The sequence below is a fragment of the Notolabrus celidotus genome, chromosome 15, assembly GCF_009762535.1.
Source record: "Notolabrus celidotus isolate fNotCel1 chromosome 15, fNotCel1.pri, whole genome shotgun sequence".
In the NCBI taxonomy this organism is placed as follows: domain Eukaryota; kingdom Metazoa; phylum Chordata; class Actinopteri; order Labriformes; family Labridae; genus Notolabrus; species Notolabrus celidotus.
In genome coordinates, this window is record NC_048286.1 from 20,784,561 (window position 1) to 20,802,652 (window position 18,092).

General features: G+C 37.3%; 1 protein-coding gene across 4 annotated transcripts; it reads right to left on the reverse strand.

Annotated features, from left to right (window-relative positions):
* Nucleotides 1-655: 655 nt before the first annotated feature.
* LOC117826899 (GRAM domain-containing protein 2B-like) lies at nucleotides 656-18,091 on the reverse strand. 4 transcript variants are annotated; one of them, XM_034703318.1, is made up of 13 exons: nucleotides 17,986-18,091; nucleotides 10,563-10,718; nucleotides 10,385-10,445; nucleotides 8,765-8,837; nucleotides 8,497-8,600; nucleotides 7,181-7,270; nucleotides 4,938-5,009; nucleotides 4,776-4,853; nucleotides 4,536-4,662; nucleotides 4,333-4,389; nucleotides 2,978-3,077; nucleotides 2,201-2,311; nucleotides 656-1,447 (listed from the first exon to the last, which is right to left on the reverse strand). In XM_034703318.1, the coding sequence occupies exons 2-13, from the start codon at nucleotides 10,610-10,612 to the stop codon at nucleotides 1,432-1,434; spliced, it is 939 nt and encodes a 312-aa protein (XP_034559209.1). In that variant the 5' UTR covers nucleotides 10,613-10,718; nucleotides 17,986-18,091; the 3' UTR covers nucleotides 656-1,431. The 4 variants fall into 4 exon arrangements, with proteins under 4 accessions (XP_034559209.1, XP_034559208.1, XP_034559207.1 ...); XM_034703317.1 differs by lacking the exon at nucleotides 17,986-18,091 and adding an exon at nucleotides 12,344-12,492; XM_034703316.1 differs by lacking the exon at nucleotides 17,986-18,091 and adding an exon at nucleotides 12,249-12,492 and having other exon boundaries at nucleotides 2,978-3,074.
* Nucleotide 18,092: the final 1 nt, after the last annotated feature.

Sequence of the window (18,092 nt, forward strand, 5' to 3'; positions counted from 1 at the left end):
GTTCTCCCTGTTTCCCACTCTGCCCAAACATACAAACATTCACTGTCCAACCTGAGAAAGTGTGTTGAGCTACATAACGTTTGTTTCATTCCAGATGAACATTTCAAACTAAGTTGTCTGTGCTTTGGAGTAACTTAGTTTCTGTTTTTATTCCATGGTATAGTTTTTAGAGATTTCAAGTAATGGTTTCTAAATAAACATAATGTAACAGAATGTACTCCTATGTATTCTTGACTGTACTCATGCTTTGTGAAAATACAAAGTTTGAAGATTTTCTAAGAAGAACTTTGAATACTTAAGTATTTTTAAAAGCAAGTACTTCAGTGATTTAACTCAAGTAATAATTTGACAGAACAACTTTCACTTGTATTGGAGTCATATTTGACCAGGGGTATCTATACTTTGACTTAAGTAATGAAGCTGTGTACTTTGTCCACCACTGATTATAATACATGAAAAATGTGTTTCCATGCCCATTCCATTTTTTAAGTTTGATAATAACAGTTTTTAAAGTCACTTGATCTTTTTATTTATCTTAGGAGATAATTCCCCATGCAGACTGTTTTTTAATCAAAAATAATCACAGTAATGGACATTAGTTGGCAGAAATGTTTATAATCACAAGTTTACAAATGTCATAAGCAGGACAGAAAAGAAAGATGAGTTGCAGATTTTTTATTTTTTTTATTTGTAATTTGAAGAAGAATCCCCACCTTAAAAAGAGTCAAAGTCAAATCTGCATTAATGTGACACACTGCCCTCTGCTGGCTGATTATTGTTGCTACAGTAGATAGAATAACGTCATGATACAGTATCCAAGTAGTTAGCCCTCATTTTACAATACACAAATAATTTCAAATCAAGAAGCTGGACTGTTTTTCACCCTCTTATTATAAAGATGCACTCTTTGATGTTCTCTCTGATTCAGGTCATGTTGATCCCACGCTCCAGAAACCTCTGCTAGCTGAGCTCAGCTGTTCATCAGCCAGGAAACAAACCTGGCTTCAGCAGGCTGCCTCCATATGGCCCATTGCTGGAGAAATTGCATCATCTTTTTTATCTGTCAGCACAAAATGATTGCACTGCTAACTGAAATACAGTCCTGGCACTTCCCCGGACATAGCAGCCAGTCCTTCACGTTGTTCTCCACATGTGGCCGTGTTCAAATGTAAAGAGCGTCTTATAATGCTGACCTGCATCCTCTGTGGACATGATGCTAACACAGGGGGTTCATTTATGGCTTGTTTACATAGATGAAGACAAAATATATCAGTAAAAAAGTGCCATGTGACAGATAGAGTCGGCCTATCTACTCAGATGCTTTGGGGAGTTTGTCTAGACAGGGATCAATGTGTGCAGAAGGATCTTAATCGTGTGGTGGATGGCATGAGTTCTTTGAAGAATTTGTTTTTCACAGCTGAGTGCCTCTGGCTACGTTTCCTGGTACCTGCAGAAGAAGTGGAGAGGGCAGTGGTGGAGAGTAGTTATATTTTATTACATGGGATTTTAAACTTTTTAAAAATTTAAGCTCATCATGAAAATGTACCTGAGGTGAAAGTAAAAAGCCTCATGAGCAAAATACAAAAAAGTATTCATAACGGCTTTAGTTATAACTGCACTGATTCATCAGCACAATTTTAAAATAGCTTTAGACAACTTTACGTACTTGATCTTTAATGATTAAACATTTTTATGTGTTTATCTCATGATGTTTATGTCAAATCTGTAAAGTAACTAGAACTCTTAAAATGAGTAAAGTACAACTTTTAAGAATCATAAGAGGATATTCTAAAAGAAGAAATGTGCGTTTATTTTAATTTAAAAAACTGAGTGTTTTCCTAAAGTGAGGTGTATACCTTTAGTTTTAGTTTTAAGAGTGTGTAAGCTAGCTGGAATTTCCCACACTGGTGCAATCATCTTAACAAAACACATTTTAGACACACGGGTGTGACTGATTGAATCTCATCAGTTTTCTTTTGTCCACAGCGGTCATAACCTTATCCGTAAACCTGCAAAACTACTCTGCTCATGTCTACCTTCATGTCTGTCTTATCTTCTAGTAATGGTTTTAAAAGTCACCAAAACCGGTTCAAGCTATGTCATGTGTTTTTACAGCAGTCCCTAAATCACTTCCTCCTTGTCTTCTCTTCAGAGGCTCCCTTTTTGCTCAGTCTGTCATAATGTTTGTGCTCCTACTCACGGTCTGCGTCGCAAAGCCAAATCCGTCAAGGTTCCCAGAGAGTTCAGCTGCTCCTCCAGTGCGATGATCCTCAGTCCTATGTACCCCGACGCCACCAGCAGCAACAGCATCCTACACAGAGGCACAATGATTGCCCGCATGCCTTTGGTTTTAATGTCAATCACTACATACAACACTTTCCCCTCTGTGGAAAGTACATTTTTTGGAGAATAGATCAAAGGCTGAGCTGAGACAGAAACATACTGTACAAAGAAAAACAATGTGATATCAGTAAATTGTATCTGTGTGGAGCCTGAGAGAACATTGTGTGATGACATTTCTAAAATTGTATCTCGAGTATTGCATTTCCTCATGCCAGAAACTCATCATGAATAGATGTGCTTCTGGTCGCAAGATTCATAGCAGAGATCTGAACATAAAGCAGGAAGTGTTTTGGGGCTTCTGTGTAGTTTTTGAATCTTAACTGGAGTCATTGAGAGTGTTTACGTCAATGTTAAACTTTGTAGGGGTCATTCCACAGCACTATTACTGATCCATTTAGGTGTAAAAATTAGTAAGAAGAACCTTTAAAAGCAGCTGGCTGTGGTAAGATTAATTTGTTCTACTATTTATTCTACTGAGCAGTTTATATTCATAGCATTGTATTCTAGGACACTGATTGTGTTATATGTTTAGTCTAAAGTTAAGTAAAATTGAAACTACCAGAGTATCTAAAATCAAACTAAAGTACAGTCCTTGACTAAATCTAACCAAGTGGAGGGGAGTTTAATCACTCACAGTGTCAGGTAGATGTAGAAGAGAGTGCTCAGGTTCCTCATTCCTCTGACAAAGAGGAACGGTGCAACTCTCTCCAAGATCATCCAAATCCACTGCCCTGCTGGAAAATACAATAATCATGTTTATTTCTCTCGGCCACTTTCTCTGATCTTTATGAGTAACTGAAGAAGATACTGTACTTTGACCTTACTTACACAGGGGGGCCTTTTTCCTCTGACTTAAAACTCATGCTTGGGAGCATCAAATGTTATGTGGTACTGATGTGCTCTAAGTTTTCAAATCATAAGCATAGAAAATCAATCAATCAGTCTCAATCAATCTTTATTTATATAATGCCATATCCCAACAAATGTTATCCCAAGGCGCATACAGAGCAGGTGTAGACCAGACTCTGTTATATTTTTAACAAAGACCCAACATCAAGACAGGATAAGATCCAGTCCCATCTTACAGACAAGACTCAGTCTTATCTCATCTTAATCCACCATGAGCAGAGCACTTTAGCAAGCATTTAGCAAGTTACAGCGGCAAGGACAAATTTCCTTTTAACAGGAAGTAACCTTGAGCAGAACCAGACTCATGTTAGACAGCAATCTGCCTCGACAGAGTTGGGGTTGGAAAACATCACCCATCGGTTTGTAAAGCCCATTGATGGCATTATTTATATTGGAAATGCTGATTCCATCCCCTCGTTAATTCAGAGAGGTGTGGGACCCCTTCCTTGTTCATGCAGAAAAGATTATTTTCCCACTAGTTCCTGAATAGGATCCCGCTCTGTCCTGATGCTGGTCTCTGTTTGCCAATTTAAATTAAGTCTGCTACTCACCACTGCACTGCTAGTCACCACTGCACTATTATCATATTATTTTAGCCTGTACATATTAGTCATGCCTATTTGTTGTTCTTTTGTATTTATAGCTGATGTTATTGTTATTACATTTTTTTATTTTTACTTTGTATGACTTATTCTTATGCCTTGCAGATGCAGAGAGAGAGATGACAGTGGTGTGATACAGTAGTTGTAGCAGCTGGAGTATGGGACATGCGTATTAGTGGGCCGTCTACGGCAGTGCCACTCAGAGGAATCTACAAACATGATCATTTCATTGCTACTGGATTGAGAACGTACTAAAAGGATGACATTTAGTGATAATCTGAAGGGAAACTAGGCCATATTTCAAGTTTGAATGCTAATGTTAGACATTATCCAATTGTATAATAGTGAATAATAGTTTGGAGCACAGCAGTACAACATTATGACTTGGTTTTGGCATTCCCACTCTGAGAGAAGAAAGTGGCCGCTGTGTAAATGCAAGTAAAGGTACGTGTATCTGTTTGTGAGCTCTTCCACACACCTTGACTGTCTGTGTCTGCTGCGCTGACATGATGTGTAGAATGGGTCCTGGTAGGAGCTAGAAAGTCACAAACACATATTAAACACCTTGTTCCCAAAGGTATTGTTGAAATATCTGTTTCAGCATAAACATTTTCAACACTACCATCACAGATATTTCTGGAACAACAATAAAACAAGACAACATTAAAAAATCTTAGTTACCGGTTTTCTCTTCGGTCTTCCTCTCACCATCGCTGGACATGTGAGGAAAGCTGCTCTCAAGAGTGATGCTGTTCTGTCTGCTCAGATCATGATCCACGCTGTCCTCTAAGCTGGAATTACCAGAGGCCTGTCAACAAGAACAGTGACACTGGCGGTTAAAGTCATCACGCATTATGCACACATGTTAGACCCCAGAAAGGTCCACGTCTATTTCAGTTACATGAGCTGCAAAAGACCTACCATGATGTCCTGCTCAGGTTCATTCTCTGCAGAGGACAGATGAGGGCTGTTATTTGGACTCCCCTCCTGTTTCAGGCACTAATCACAGAAGCGCAAATTTAAAACTGAGACTCTCTCTGTCTTTCCTTTCTTTCAGTGCAGGGAGATTGGTGAGGCACCTACCTTTGCATATGAACAGATATTTTGGATGAGATTGTAACACAGCTCACGGTTCCTCAAAGACACAAAGGAGTACTGATAAGAGAGAAAAAACAGGAAGCACAGTCTTAACTCTGAGAGAAAAAAATATGTGTGTGTTTGATGTAAAGAAAGATCATTTCAAGCCTTGCCTTGAAGAGCTAACAGTTTTACTGAGGCAGCAGTGATTTTAGGATGAATCATGTATACAGCCTGAAAAAATTGTTCAGTCCCAAAAGCTTGTTTCTGGGATAACTTTTTCATTCATCCATTCATCTGTTTATAATAAAGCTAATAGATATCATAATTACTTATCATTAGGGCCGTGGTTGATTTGACTGAAGGATGGGCATGTTTCAGCCGTTTGCCAGGAGACTATTGAAGTGCATTTCAACCAAGAGTTCCGGGGTCTTTTAGTCCCCAGAACTACTTTCCCCTGAACTAAAAGGTTCCTGTGCCCCCATTGTTGTCTGCGTTTCGACCGTGGGCTGAAGTCCTTGGTAGATTGTGCAAATCAGGCCAGTGACGTATGGAGAAAAAAAATTATATTAAATAATACTTTGAAATCTTAATAAAAAACTAAACTAGTTTGCATTCCCAGGAACTCCCTCTGTGTTTCAACAACTGTGTAAACTCCACAAACACTGTTACATTCAACTGAAAGTCCCAGGACCTTTGAAAAGTACTTCCCCTCAAGCAGGGGCTTTTCGGGGGGGAGATTATAATAATACATTTAATTTAAAATGCACTTTTCATTTCAAGAAATCTCAAAGTGCTACAGGCACACAGTAAAAACAGACTTGAACATTTCTTAAAAGCAATACTTAAGATAAGTTAAAAGCCTCTTTAAAGAGGATGGTCTTTAAATGTTTTTTAAAAGCATCCACAGTCTGTGGGGTCCTGAGGTGGCTGGGCAGGGAGTTCCACAGACGTGGTGCAGCAGCACAAAAGGCCCGATCTCCCATGGTCCAGAGCTTGGTTCTGGGAGGGTGGAGGAGGTTCTGATGTGGAGTGCGTGAGTTCCGGGTTAGAGTTTGCTGGGTGAGGAGTTCCTTGAGGTAGAGTGGGGCGTTTCCATAGATGCATTGATGGGTGATGAGTGCGATTTTGTAGATTATCTACCCCTGGACTAAATTTAGACCCTGGTTCCTCCGGTCGAAACGCACGTAGTTCCGGGGTAAAGTTCCTGCGGTGGAAAAACACCTTTGGTCTGCCTCAAGTAGCTGGAATCAGCATTTCCTATATAGATACTGCCATCCATGGGCTTTACAAACCGATGGGTGATGTTTTCCAACCCCAACTCTGTCGAGGCAGAGTCTGGTTCTGCTCAAGGTTTCAGCCTGTTAAAAGGAAGTTTGTCCTTGCCGCTGTAACTTGCTAAATGCTGCAAAATGCTCTGCTCATGGTGGATTAAGATGAGATAAGACTGAGTCCTGTCTGTAAGATGTGACTGGATCTTATCCTGTCTTGATGTTGGGTCTTTGTTAATAATATAACATGGAGTACAGTCTACATCTGCTCTGTTTGTAAAAGTGTCTTGGGATAACATTTGTTGTGATATGGTGCTATATAAATAAAGATTGATTGATTGAATAAAGATTAATTGATGTCACTCAGACTAAGCCCATGTTTAAGTGCACTCTACTCTCTTTTTTACTTTCATTGACTAGAGAATTAAGCGTTTAATAGGTATGTGGACATTTCGCACTTGACCATATACAACAGTATTTATGAGCTGCACTAAGCCGGCCCCCACGTCCATCCATAAAAGGCTTTATTATAAATAAAAAAATTTAGGTAACCATAAAAAAACTGAATGATCATACGGATGAATCAATCAATGACTTGAACAAAAAGGCTCTGATCACTCATGTGTACATGTCTCCACACTGAGACTATAAAAAGGTTCCCATTAGCGATCTATTTTGAGTTCTGTGTTTATAGGGTTCAACTCTCTGTTTACAGGAGTGCTCATGATTACTATTCCCCACAGATGTGTCTTCTGTCACTGAGGCAGAAACCCTCAAGAGATTCTACTGTAGCTACCACATAGCTTTGGAGCTTGATAACATGTCCAAGTTTAAAATTAGAACACAAAAAGTTTCTAACAGTTCATCATCCAAAGTTAACTACAAAATTATACTGTCCTATAATACAAGAAAGCAAATAATAAATAAAGACAAAATAGGACAGTATGATTATAAATGTTTGTTAAAGTGTAGTCTGACCTTCTCTCCGTCAGACGTCTTGATTGACAACATGGATAAGGCCGAGTTGTACTTCTTCACTTCACTGACACTGCATCCTGATATCGCCACCTGCAGTATGTAAACAAAAAGGCCATGAAACATTTTTTTATAAAAGTGACCTGAGTAAAGATAACATATACACTTAAGGACAAACAAGAATTATTTGACGGTATCTGGGGCCTATTTATTACTTTTCTTCAGGATAAGGATTTGTCACACATATTGAACTAGTCTGGGAAAGAGTTGGCAATGTCTGTAATGTTGGTCGCTTTTAGCAGAAACTGTTTTTGGACAGAATATTTGTGATAAAGAAATTATCGATGGCAATGTACTCCCTTTGGTTATCTTTAGTTAATACAGATAATAAGAATGTTGTAACATTTTGTAAATAAAGTTTTTTTGTTTGTTTTTATTTTATATATGTGTATATATGTGCATGTGTATGTAAATATATTTTTTATTTATTTTTTCCTTAGAATTTCTTTATTTGTAATTGTGTGTATTTGGAAATCGTTAAAAAACTCAATAAACATATTGTTTTAAAAAACAAGTGACCTGAAATATGGATAATCAAAGTGAATGAGCAGCTTTTTTACATTTTCATCATCTATGTAGAATATTTTTTTGTTATAAAGTCAGTCCGAAAAAAAATCCAGAATGCTGGAGTGGGGAATTAATATCCCATAATGTCCGATGTGAGCGTCAACTTCTCCTTTATGAATAGAGGTGTGAAAAAGTATTGATACAGCAATACCTCGCGATACTTTGACCTTCAATATGATATCAATATTTCAACTGTTAATATAGATATTTTTGTAATAATAAAAATCCACATTTTAGCCGAGTTGGAACTAAAATACAACTTCAGTATTTCAAAAACAATAAAGTGGAAAAGTTGTTTTCAATCAAATAGTTTTGACTTAATTTGTCCTTTCAGTTTTGAGTAATATTGTGTGATTTAAATATACACTATCTCTATTTTTTTAGTCAACTGTGTAGAATATCACGATATATCACAATATTGTGATATCGTGATATATCGTGATACTATCGTATCTTGACCCAAGTATCGTGATGCGTATCGTATCGTGAGGTTCTTGGCAATACTCACCCCTATTTATTAATACAAGCTCTTCTGCCAAAGTTACTACAGAACTAAAACCAGCTTAACTGATCTAAATGTTATCTTTAAGTCTAAAAAATACCAAGTGCAACCTTCATTCAGACATTTCAGTGTTAATCAATTTCCCCACTATGCATTGGGTGTAACCCTCGTGTGTCTAAATGTGTGCTACCTTGGTTTCCTTGAGCAGCATGGATGAGTGGAAGCAAACATGATGTCCAGAAATATAGATTTTCCCATGATACAGCCCATCCTTCTGCAAGGCACCGGTGAATGCTGCAAAAGATGTGCACACCCCATCACGTCAAACTGTGGTAAAGTTTCCACTCTTAAATAAGAGAGACATTTTTGCACGATCATTTACTAAATGTTTCACTTAGCAAAAGGTATGAGGTCAAAACCAGTGCGACAGGAATTTAAAGAAGGACCTGTCAGCTCACCGTGTGTCAGTTCCTCTGCCTGAGGAATCTCTGGGAAGAGTTTGCGAAAGTTTTTGTTGTGCTTTTTGAAACTCTGTGGGGGAAAAATAGTGAAGTGTTACAAAGCTCTTGAGTGAGTTGGAAAGAAGCTGATGTGGTGTTTTTTTTTCCTGCAGTAAATGCAGTGGCTGTTTTTTTTGGTATCATTTCACTGAAAACAGCTACAGTATCTGCTGGAGCCTAAGACGAAGCTGTGCATTCACAAAGGCGGCCGGGTGTTCTGAAAATGACTGACCTTAAACCTGCAATAAGAGTTTTTGTCCATTCAGGAAATAAACAGAAAGCACAACATCACTTTCTAAACTGATACTGTATGTCTAGCTTGTCGCATAAAAGCCGTATATCAACACAGCCAGCCATAACAGAGCCACATTATCATTTCTATAGAGTTGTGTTTCTGACCACCTCATTACTGTGTGTGTGTGTTTTGGTCTACAAACACCTGAGGGAAATATCTGTCTCTCAGCAGCCAAATGCTTTATGTTCACAAGCAAATTGCTAACTGTCTGTCCTCTGGGTTGCACTGTGCTGGTCGGCCAACATTACAGTGAGATTTTAGAAGTTATCTCACTGAGAACAGCTGCCAGTTGCAGGAAGAGAGAACCCTTTCAGAGCATTGATAGCGGGTTTGAACATTAGAGTCACAGGTTGTAAATAGGTAATGGACTAGGACTTGCTGTAAATCTAGCTCCATGGAGCTAAAATAAACTAATAATTTATTTGTCATTTCCATTGACACCTTTGGGGTCACTTCCCCTTCTCCCGACCTGATTGTATATATATAACATTTGTTTTATATTATTCAATATTTTTATTGTCTTATCTACATATTTTCTACCTGTTTTTATTTTATTGTACTAATAACATGCACCTTCAGGACCAGTACTTCTAATTTCATTGTACACCTGACAATGACAAAAAAAGGGGCTATCTTATTCTTTCACACGAGTGTCACATAATTACAGTGGCCCTGAAGGACAAAACAAATTTACAAAAGATGAAACACTTTTACAAAGTTGGAGAAAAATTTGCATTTTGGAAAACAAATTTACATTTTATTTTTAAAGGAAAGGGTATGTAGCAAATACCAGAAGTGATCCAGGAGTGATCGAGTGAGGGGTCATCTAGTTTGTTTGGGTGGAGAAAAACCAAACGGAGCGACGTTTGGTACTGATACATTTGGTACCGGATCACTTCCGGTGTTTGGTACATTCCCTTTCTGTTAAAAATAAATGTAAATTTGTTTCAGAAATGGTAAAAGTGTTCCGTTGTTTGTAAAATTGTCTCACTGCTTGTACAAGTGTTTTTTTGATTTTGTAAATTTGTTTCCTTAAATGTAAATGAAATTGTTCTTGGTAAAAGTGTTTTGCTGATGTAATTTTGTTTTATAAAATGTAAAAATGTTTTCCAAAATGTAAATTTGTCTCCAACTTTGTAAAAGTTTTTCATCTTTTGTAAATTTGTTTTGTCCTTCAGGGCCACCGTACATAATGGTTGCTGATACATTGATAGCATACAAATATAAAGTTGCAGCCCTATACTGCAAGGTAGTTATATAAGAGCAGGATAAAATGCACTTACACTACTGCTGCTGATGAGTCCGTCTGGTCGCTCAAGGTTCTCCTCTGCTATGGGCTGTTCCCTAAGGACACAAACAAGACAATTTCATATGTGACTCTCACACAAACACAGTTATCAGTGCTTTGTGTAAATATCTAATATCTGATGATGCCACTTTGGTAATGAAGGCAAAGTCTACCTGATGGAGGGGCTGTTACTGAGGCTGCGATTTAGTTCCTGGGTCTCCATCCGGGCATCCTCCAGGTACAGGCTTGATTTGTATTTTCTACTTAATTTGCTGCTGCCTCCTTTTGCACCAAGAAGTCCTGCTCCATCTGTTGGTCCGGCATATGAGCTGTCCCAAGAAAGCAGGAGATAAATATCAGACTGATGATGCAGCACTGATCAAGGATCAAAGATATCTTTATCATCCTTGCAGAACCACACAACCATCACACAGACAACCGAAAGGAATGATGGCACAACAAATGTCTGCATGCAGGGAGGATTATATCTCTGATTTATACGAACATAAAGTGAATAAATAAAACGAGAATACATAAAGATAAAGGTTTTTTTTTATATAGGAGTAAATGTATTGTCATTTTATTATTTTCAGCAGGTGAATCTCTGATTTTTCACAGAGATTATGTGGTACAGCCACACAGAATACCTTGCATGATGTATCAACCAAAACACATTTTTAGCTGTCGCATTGACAGAGTCTATGTTGCCTGAAGAGTAAATAAATAAAATAAATGAATGAAATAGTTTTTTTGTGAATATTACATTTATATATGTCAGTTTGAAAAGTTACTGGTGGTAACAGACGTGGAGAAAGCTGTAGTAGTTGTACAGACTTCGGGGCCAATCGTGGCCCCAGGTCCATTTATTTATGGCCCCAAGCTTCCATCTTAAATTGTGTTATTTATAGCACATAAATTAATCACATTCTGAATCATCTGTACATTTGCAGTTTCTTTCAAGCGCACAAACAAAACTAAAGTAAATCCAGGAATGTCTCAAAAAGCTTCATATGGACTACTTGTATAAAAGCCAAAGCACTGGAAATTCTGCAAGACGACAATAAAGAAGAAACACAAGAACTCTTAAAGTTGACAGGTTTTCAAGTTAATGTTTTTATCATGATGTGAAAATGTTCTTGATGAACACTAAAAGTTCAGAAGACACAAAAGAGAACACAAGACAAGATCAAAATTATGAAATCGTACAGAAAAGGCAAAATTTGGTGCATAAAAATTGTTCAGAATGCAGGAAAATAATCATTTTGTTGTAAAATGTTGTCTGCTGGTAAGAAAAGTCTAAAAAAACAACATGAAAAAGAAGTGTGATGAAATCCAGATCGTGATCCTGCCATAGGAAAAATAATCATGCATTATCATTTCCACATTGCCTGACCAATAAAAAACATTGTCCTCCAGAAGAAGATAAAGTTGTCTAATGCTTACATGGCTTGTGGAGAACTGAGGACTACCTAGTTACTGATTTATTGAGAAAAAAGCTAAAATAACTGTTATTAAATAGATATTTCTAACTTTTATGATTCCCAATTCTCAGTAGGAGCCACTGGCCCTGAGGTATTCTGGCAACATCAAATGTGGCCTTCTTTGAATAAAGTTTGGACTCCACTGGTCTATGGTGTCTGGGTAACAGCGGGGGTTTCTGGGGGATGTTTACACTTCTTAACCTGCAGCTACAAAAAGTAACAACACAAGAATATTGCGTGCGCCTGCTAGAAATTGTTATTTTTAATATCATCTATAAAAGACAAATTCAAGAGAAAAACTCACATGAAATGTGGCCAAGAAAGTGAAAATATCAAAGAGTTAGAAAATAGCAACAAATACGTGATAAATGTACTCACAAAGAGCTGTCCAAAGATAATTTCCTCATTTTCACTATCAGTAAAAAACACTTCCAGCAACACTCTTTCAGGTGTAGCAGCTGCTCATAACACACCTCATGTGTTTATCTTGAACTCCTTCTCCTTGAAGTGGTTCTGAAGTAGCCTGGGGCAGGTGAGAAATACAAGCAGAGAAAGCCTAGTATATGGGGATTGGCTTCGGATTGTACAATTAGCCAATCAGATGAGAGAGGCGGGAATTGTCGCACGAACTGCACCAATCGGTGAAGACAGATCGGCAAAAATTCCTCGCCTCATGGCAACAGTTTGCATCTGTTACGCTACCCTGAACTTCTGATACACATCATAGACTGTACACATGCATGTGCAGCAACACACGCACTTATGGGGACCCGGGACTATATAATTGTATAATCTAATCATCTCAATTTGTACCTAAACATTGAGAATATTTCTATGTAATTTCCAAACCTGACCTAAATGTATGTCTGCCCTGTAAAAATAAAACCAGTCTTTTAGGCCAGGGGTTCCCAAAATGTGGGTCGGGACTGCGTAAGGAGTCGCGAGACACGAATGGGGGGTCGTGAGATGACTTCCAGAATATATTTTCCAAGTGATCTAAAAATATGTATTATTATTATTATTATTATTATTATTATTATTATTATTATTATTATTCATTATTATTATTATTATTATTATTATTTATATTTGTATATTTCGCTTGTTTTCTTATGTTTATCTTCATTTTTGTTTGTACTGTTAACTATTATTATTTATTTATTTATTATTATTATTATTATCATCATCATCATCATTATTATTATTATCATTATTATATATTTATTTATTTATTTTTCTCTTCTCTTCGTTGGTTTTGTATTACTTATAAATAATTTGTTAACTTGTGGAGAACAAAGAAATACTAAAAAAATGCAACAAAAAAAGTTGAATGACAAAAGTTATCTAAAAATAGTAAATTTTACCCATTATAGTAAAAAATATCAAGAAAAATAGTAGCTAAACTTGAAATAAAACCTTGAAAATAGAAAATGTAATGAGTTTTCTGCCTTTCTTTTTGCCAGATGACTCCTAAGTTTAGAGTTAGTGAATAGGTAATTATCAAAATAATCAGTAGCTGTAGGTTAATTTATAAAGGCACAGGAAACACAGCCACATGCTCATATAGGACGGCTAAATTTTCTGCAGACCAGCTAAATGAAGCCACATTAAAACACTGAGGGGCAGTGGCATCGCAATACTTTGACACATATATTTTGGGGGTCACAGGCTGAAAGGTTTGGGAACCCCTGTTTTAGGCTATCATAAGTATAAGTGACAGTTTTCAAATGTCTTTCCTTACTCCCAAGAATTAAAAGTATAAAATGTTCTTGTAAACATGGCTGTATGAGAACAAGTGTACACAGTGTGACAAAGGTATGTAAATTCAGAAGTCATGTGTTTGACATATTTCCTGCCGGGCATTCAGCTCAGCCTGTACAGATAGACATCAGAGGATGACTTATGGCCTACAGCAAAAAAAAAAAAAACACAACAAAATATGTAAAGCTCTCCAGAATTGTTTTTTTCTCATATCTTTAAGACATGAAAAATATATTCAAAATGTAAAAAGAAGTGTTTAGGTTACGCTATTGTGTAAACTTTAGCTTAAAGAGTCAGCCTCCTTTATTTCCACTTGTGTTATACAGTCAAATATGTACAAGTTTAGTGTTTTCACATGACTATCATGCTGCTTGTCAAACAGAGATAAACAAACACAAAGAGAATCAAATATTTGTGCAAATACAGTTTGAAAGAGGGAACACAAGCTCTGACCTCCAGTATTGTAAACAACTGTCACCTGATCAGGTTTTGCCATCTTGATCTTGAAGTCTTGCACTCCTGAGCAGAAGGAGGGAAACTGACTGTTTTACTAGCGATATTTTAAGTGCAGTATAACAAAGCCCAGTTTTCTTTCTCTCTGTTCAAACTCTTGAGATTTGTAGAAATTTTGGTTATTTGTTCAGCAAAGATGCTTTGAAGTTGGCAAAGTTGTTCTCAAAAGCTTGATAACAAAAGGCTACAGACCTTTTCATTACTTCATTGGAAATATTCATTAATGATTCATGAATTCACAAAAATATCAACTTCAAATGTTACTCTATCAAAGTCTTGATTTTTCAGTTCAATTAGACAAAATAAAATTAACCCTGAGTTATATCCGACCTGAAATGCACTCCCCATATTCAGTGCTATGGTTGACTTGACTTGATGATGTTAGTGCTGTACTTTTTGAGTGGTAGCACAGCTCAGAAGTAGCACGTCAGAGCGTTTTCAGACATTTTATTCTCACACTAAAGGCTTTAATCTTGAAGGCTTGGCAACTTCCTGTCCAGCTGTCCACACTGTCACCACAGGGGGCCACATGAGTGGGAGTGATCATTCCAGGTGTTTACTATCTCTACTCCACTCATGGAGTACTGACATTTGTTCATGTGTTCTGATTTTTATAAAGAATTCAGTAAACACTGAGAGTGTGTTGCCAGATTTAAAAGGAGTTTTGCATCATGATTATATTGTTACTTTCTAATTGAGTATGACTTACTCTTACAGATACTGCAACACGCATAACAAAAGTATGAGTCTTCACAGGTATGATCAGTTATTGCGATCAGCATGAAAACGAAAGAAGAAAATGTAATGGTGAAAACCTACTCAGATAAACTCTATGTGACCTCTGAAAACATTTTATGTTAAAGTTTTAAAATCTTCAGGGTGTTTTTGGCCTATTTGTGGACAATTTGTACACAGATCCACAAAAACAAAGAAGTTTGTATGGAGCTCTTGTTTGACAAATATAAGGTGTACATTTTTAATTTGTTTAAACTGGTAAAAACAAAATAAAATAATGAAATAGTCTTATTAGTAAATTATTTTCAATTGAAGAACACATCATTTTTACTCCCAATGATGCACTTGTGATGGTTTCAATACTCCAGCATTGTCAGATCAGCGTTATCTTTTGTGCTCAGCAGGTGTTTGTTTGGAGCAAAGTCACATAGATATCCATGACTGTGTCACCATGTGACAAACAAAACAAAACAAAACAGCTATCTGTATAAAAATGAATACTTCGTCACACACGTGAATGAGATTGAAATCAGTCTGACTGATCCTCAAAGTACAATTAAAGGTGTTACATTTCTGGGCCTGTTCCAACACACCTGAAGAAGAAGGATTTCAGCTAGAAGTCATGACAGCATTCAAACAACCATAAATGAATTGTCCTGTGACTGGCAGAACAATACATCCCTCTCATCCTGTTTCCTGTCATCTTCTTCTCTCATTACCATAAAGTATTAGTACAAAAAGTAATTTGCTTTCTGAAGAAGTTGTAAAGTAAAGGATTAGTCCATCACACCCACTGATAAGGAACAAATACTTCTGTTCAGGTGCAGCAGGTTTTTCCATCAACAGATCAGATTAAAGTCGGAGACAATGAGGATTACGTGACCGTATCTGAACCCTAAGCAAAAGGGCTTGTATTTATACTGAAAAATCAGACACATGCGGAACAGTTCTGAGGTGAGATGTATAAGATTAGTGAGTTTAATTATAATAATAATAATAATAATAATAATAATAATAATAATAATACATTTCATTTATAAAGCACTTTTCTGAAAACTCAAAGACGCTGCACAAAGTATAAAAACATCATATAAAACAACAGAATAATAAAAACATGAATAAAATACTTTTAAAAGCAATCATACGTTAAAAGCAATTCTAAACAGGTGGGTTTTGGTGAGTGATTTAAAGGTGGACAGGTTGGGGCAGTTTTGAATGTTTAGTGATAAGGCGTTCCAGATGGTGGGGGCGGCAACAGAGAAAGCTCTGTCCCCCCAGGTTCGGTGCTTGGTGTCAGGTGGTAGGGAGAGGAGGTGGGCGTTGGAGGATCGGAGGTTACGGGAGGGGGTGTGGTGATGGAGCAGGTCGGTGAGGTAAGAGGGGGCCTGGTTATGGAGGGCTTTGTGGGTGAGAAGGAGGATTTTGAAATGTATGCGCTGTTTGATAGGGAGCCAGTGGAGGTTTTGGAGGACAGGGGTGATATGGTCACGGGAGCGGGTGTGGGTGAGCAGGCGGGCGGCAGAGTTCTGGATGTATTGTAGTTTGTTGAGTTGTTTTGAAGGAAGGCCATAGAAGTAAATCAAAGCTGATCTCATCTCTGTATGCGTGGGTGTGGGAGCCCAGCTGCACTGAAATACACCATCAGTTATGAAAGGAACAGCATTCCTCTTCTTCTCATGATCATAAGCATAACGGAGCTGTACAGAGAATGTTATTCAAGACAGAAAATATAAGAAAGCTTTGAATACCCTTTGCCATACCCAGGAGTTGAAAGTTGTGTTTTTTCCTGGTTCTTGTAGACCTTCTGTTTGAGTGAGTACTATTCAAACAAAGGCCAAAAGATCTTTGAATCTACACGATAAAATCACCTTGAAAGAAAAGTTTGACATTTAGTTGAATAGTCTCTTTCGTCTTTTGTATGTTGTATGTTATGTAACAGACTGAGAAGCCTCTACATGAATTACATAAGCAAACCAAACCTTAAGAATAAGATGGATAGTTTTGCAGTTCTTTTAAATGCTTGTAACCACTGTTGCCAGGTAGGAAGGTGGAAACAAGATATGTGTTAGGTCCACAGAGGTCACTAAAACTAATGCAGAAAGTTCCACACATGGTCAAATGGTTAGGTTATAGGGCTGATTTTGTCCCATTTAAACAGAACTTACCTATAACTGCAGTATAGCTGTATTAAGCTAAGTGTAAACACCTGTCATGGCTAGCCAAGCTCAGTTCTCAGTTCAAATACGACAAAACTGCTCTAAAACCCTGTAAATGGGGCGCTGGTGGACTAGCAGTCTAAGTTCCCCACGTACAGAGGCTACAGTCCTCATCGCAAGGGTTGCTGGTTCAATTACCGGCTGGTCGACCATTTCCTGCATGTCCTCCCCCTCTCACTTCTCCCCACATCTACTGTCTCTCTTTAATTGTGCTACCAAATAAAGGCAAAAAGGCCAAAAATATAACTTAAAAAACAAATAAATAAGACCCTGTAAATTACTCTTAATATCTTGCCTGTTTTCCAATACATAAAATGTGTTAAAATGCAGTTTTGTAGTGGGATATAGCTGATTTGTTCCTTTTTAAAGAACCAAGCTGGCTGTTTCAATGCTAAAGATATACTTGTGCAAAGCTAAGCTGAAACATCTGCTACAGCTAGCCCAGCTTATATGAAGTAACAAAAAATGTCAACAGCTCTAAAACATTACGATCAATTAATTTACTGTATCTTGTTTGTGTAACATGTACAATGCAACTGTGGTTTCTATTGTTGGGCTATGTGGCTGATTGTGTCCTCTATGAGCAGAGTCAAGCTAGCTGTTTACCCTGCTTGTTCATAAGCTGCACTTAGTCCTGACAGCTTCACATTTCTCCTTAATATATTGCATTTCTTTTCTTCCTTGAAGGTCCTTTCTATCAGATTAAGCACTAAATGATAAAGGTTGAAATACCAACAAAACTAAAGATATTCCATGCTAATGCTAAATGCCATTGTTTAGTATACTGCAGATGAACCCAAAGCAAACCCAAACCCAAGCAGCAGTTAACTGCAATTTTTTCGCATCTCTACCGTCCATCCCCATAAGTCATGGATGTGGTATAATCTTACCTCTTTCCTGCATTTCTTGATTTGATTACCACACTTCATACCTAAATTGTAAAACCTTAGCACAGAGTTACATCAAACTTCTCTTGGTGTTACAGTGTAGTTAGTCA

What these genes read in the sequence shown, in the direction of transcription:
- LOC117826899 (XM_034703315.1), bottom strand. Translation starts at nt 12,277, where the DNA reads ATGAGGAAATTATCTTTGGACAGCTCTTT. An exon ending in GGCAGAGGAACTGACACACG is followed by an intron (nt 8,601 to 8,764) that starts GTGAGCTGACAG and finishes CATCTTTTGCAG; the next exon opens with CATTCACCGGTGCCTTGCAG. An exon ending in TTCTACATCTACCTGACACT is followed by an intron (nt 2,312 to 2,977) that starts GTGAGTGATTAA and finishes GCCTCTGTGTAG; the next exon opens with GATGCTGTTGCTGCTGGTGG.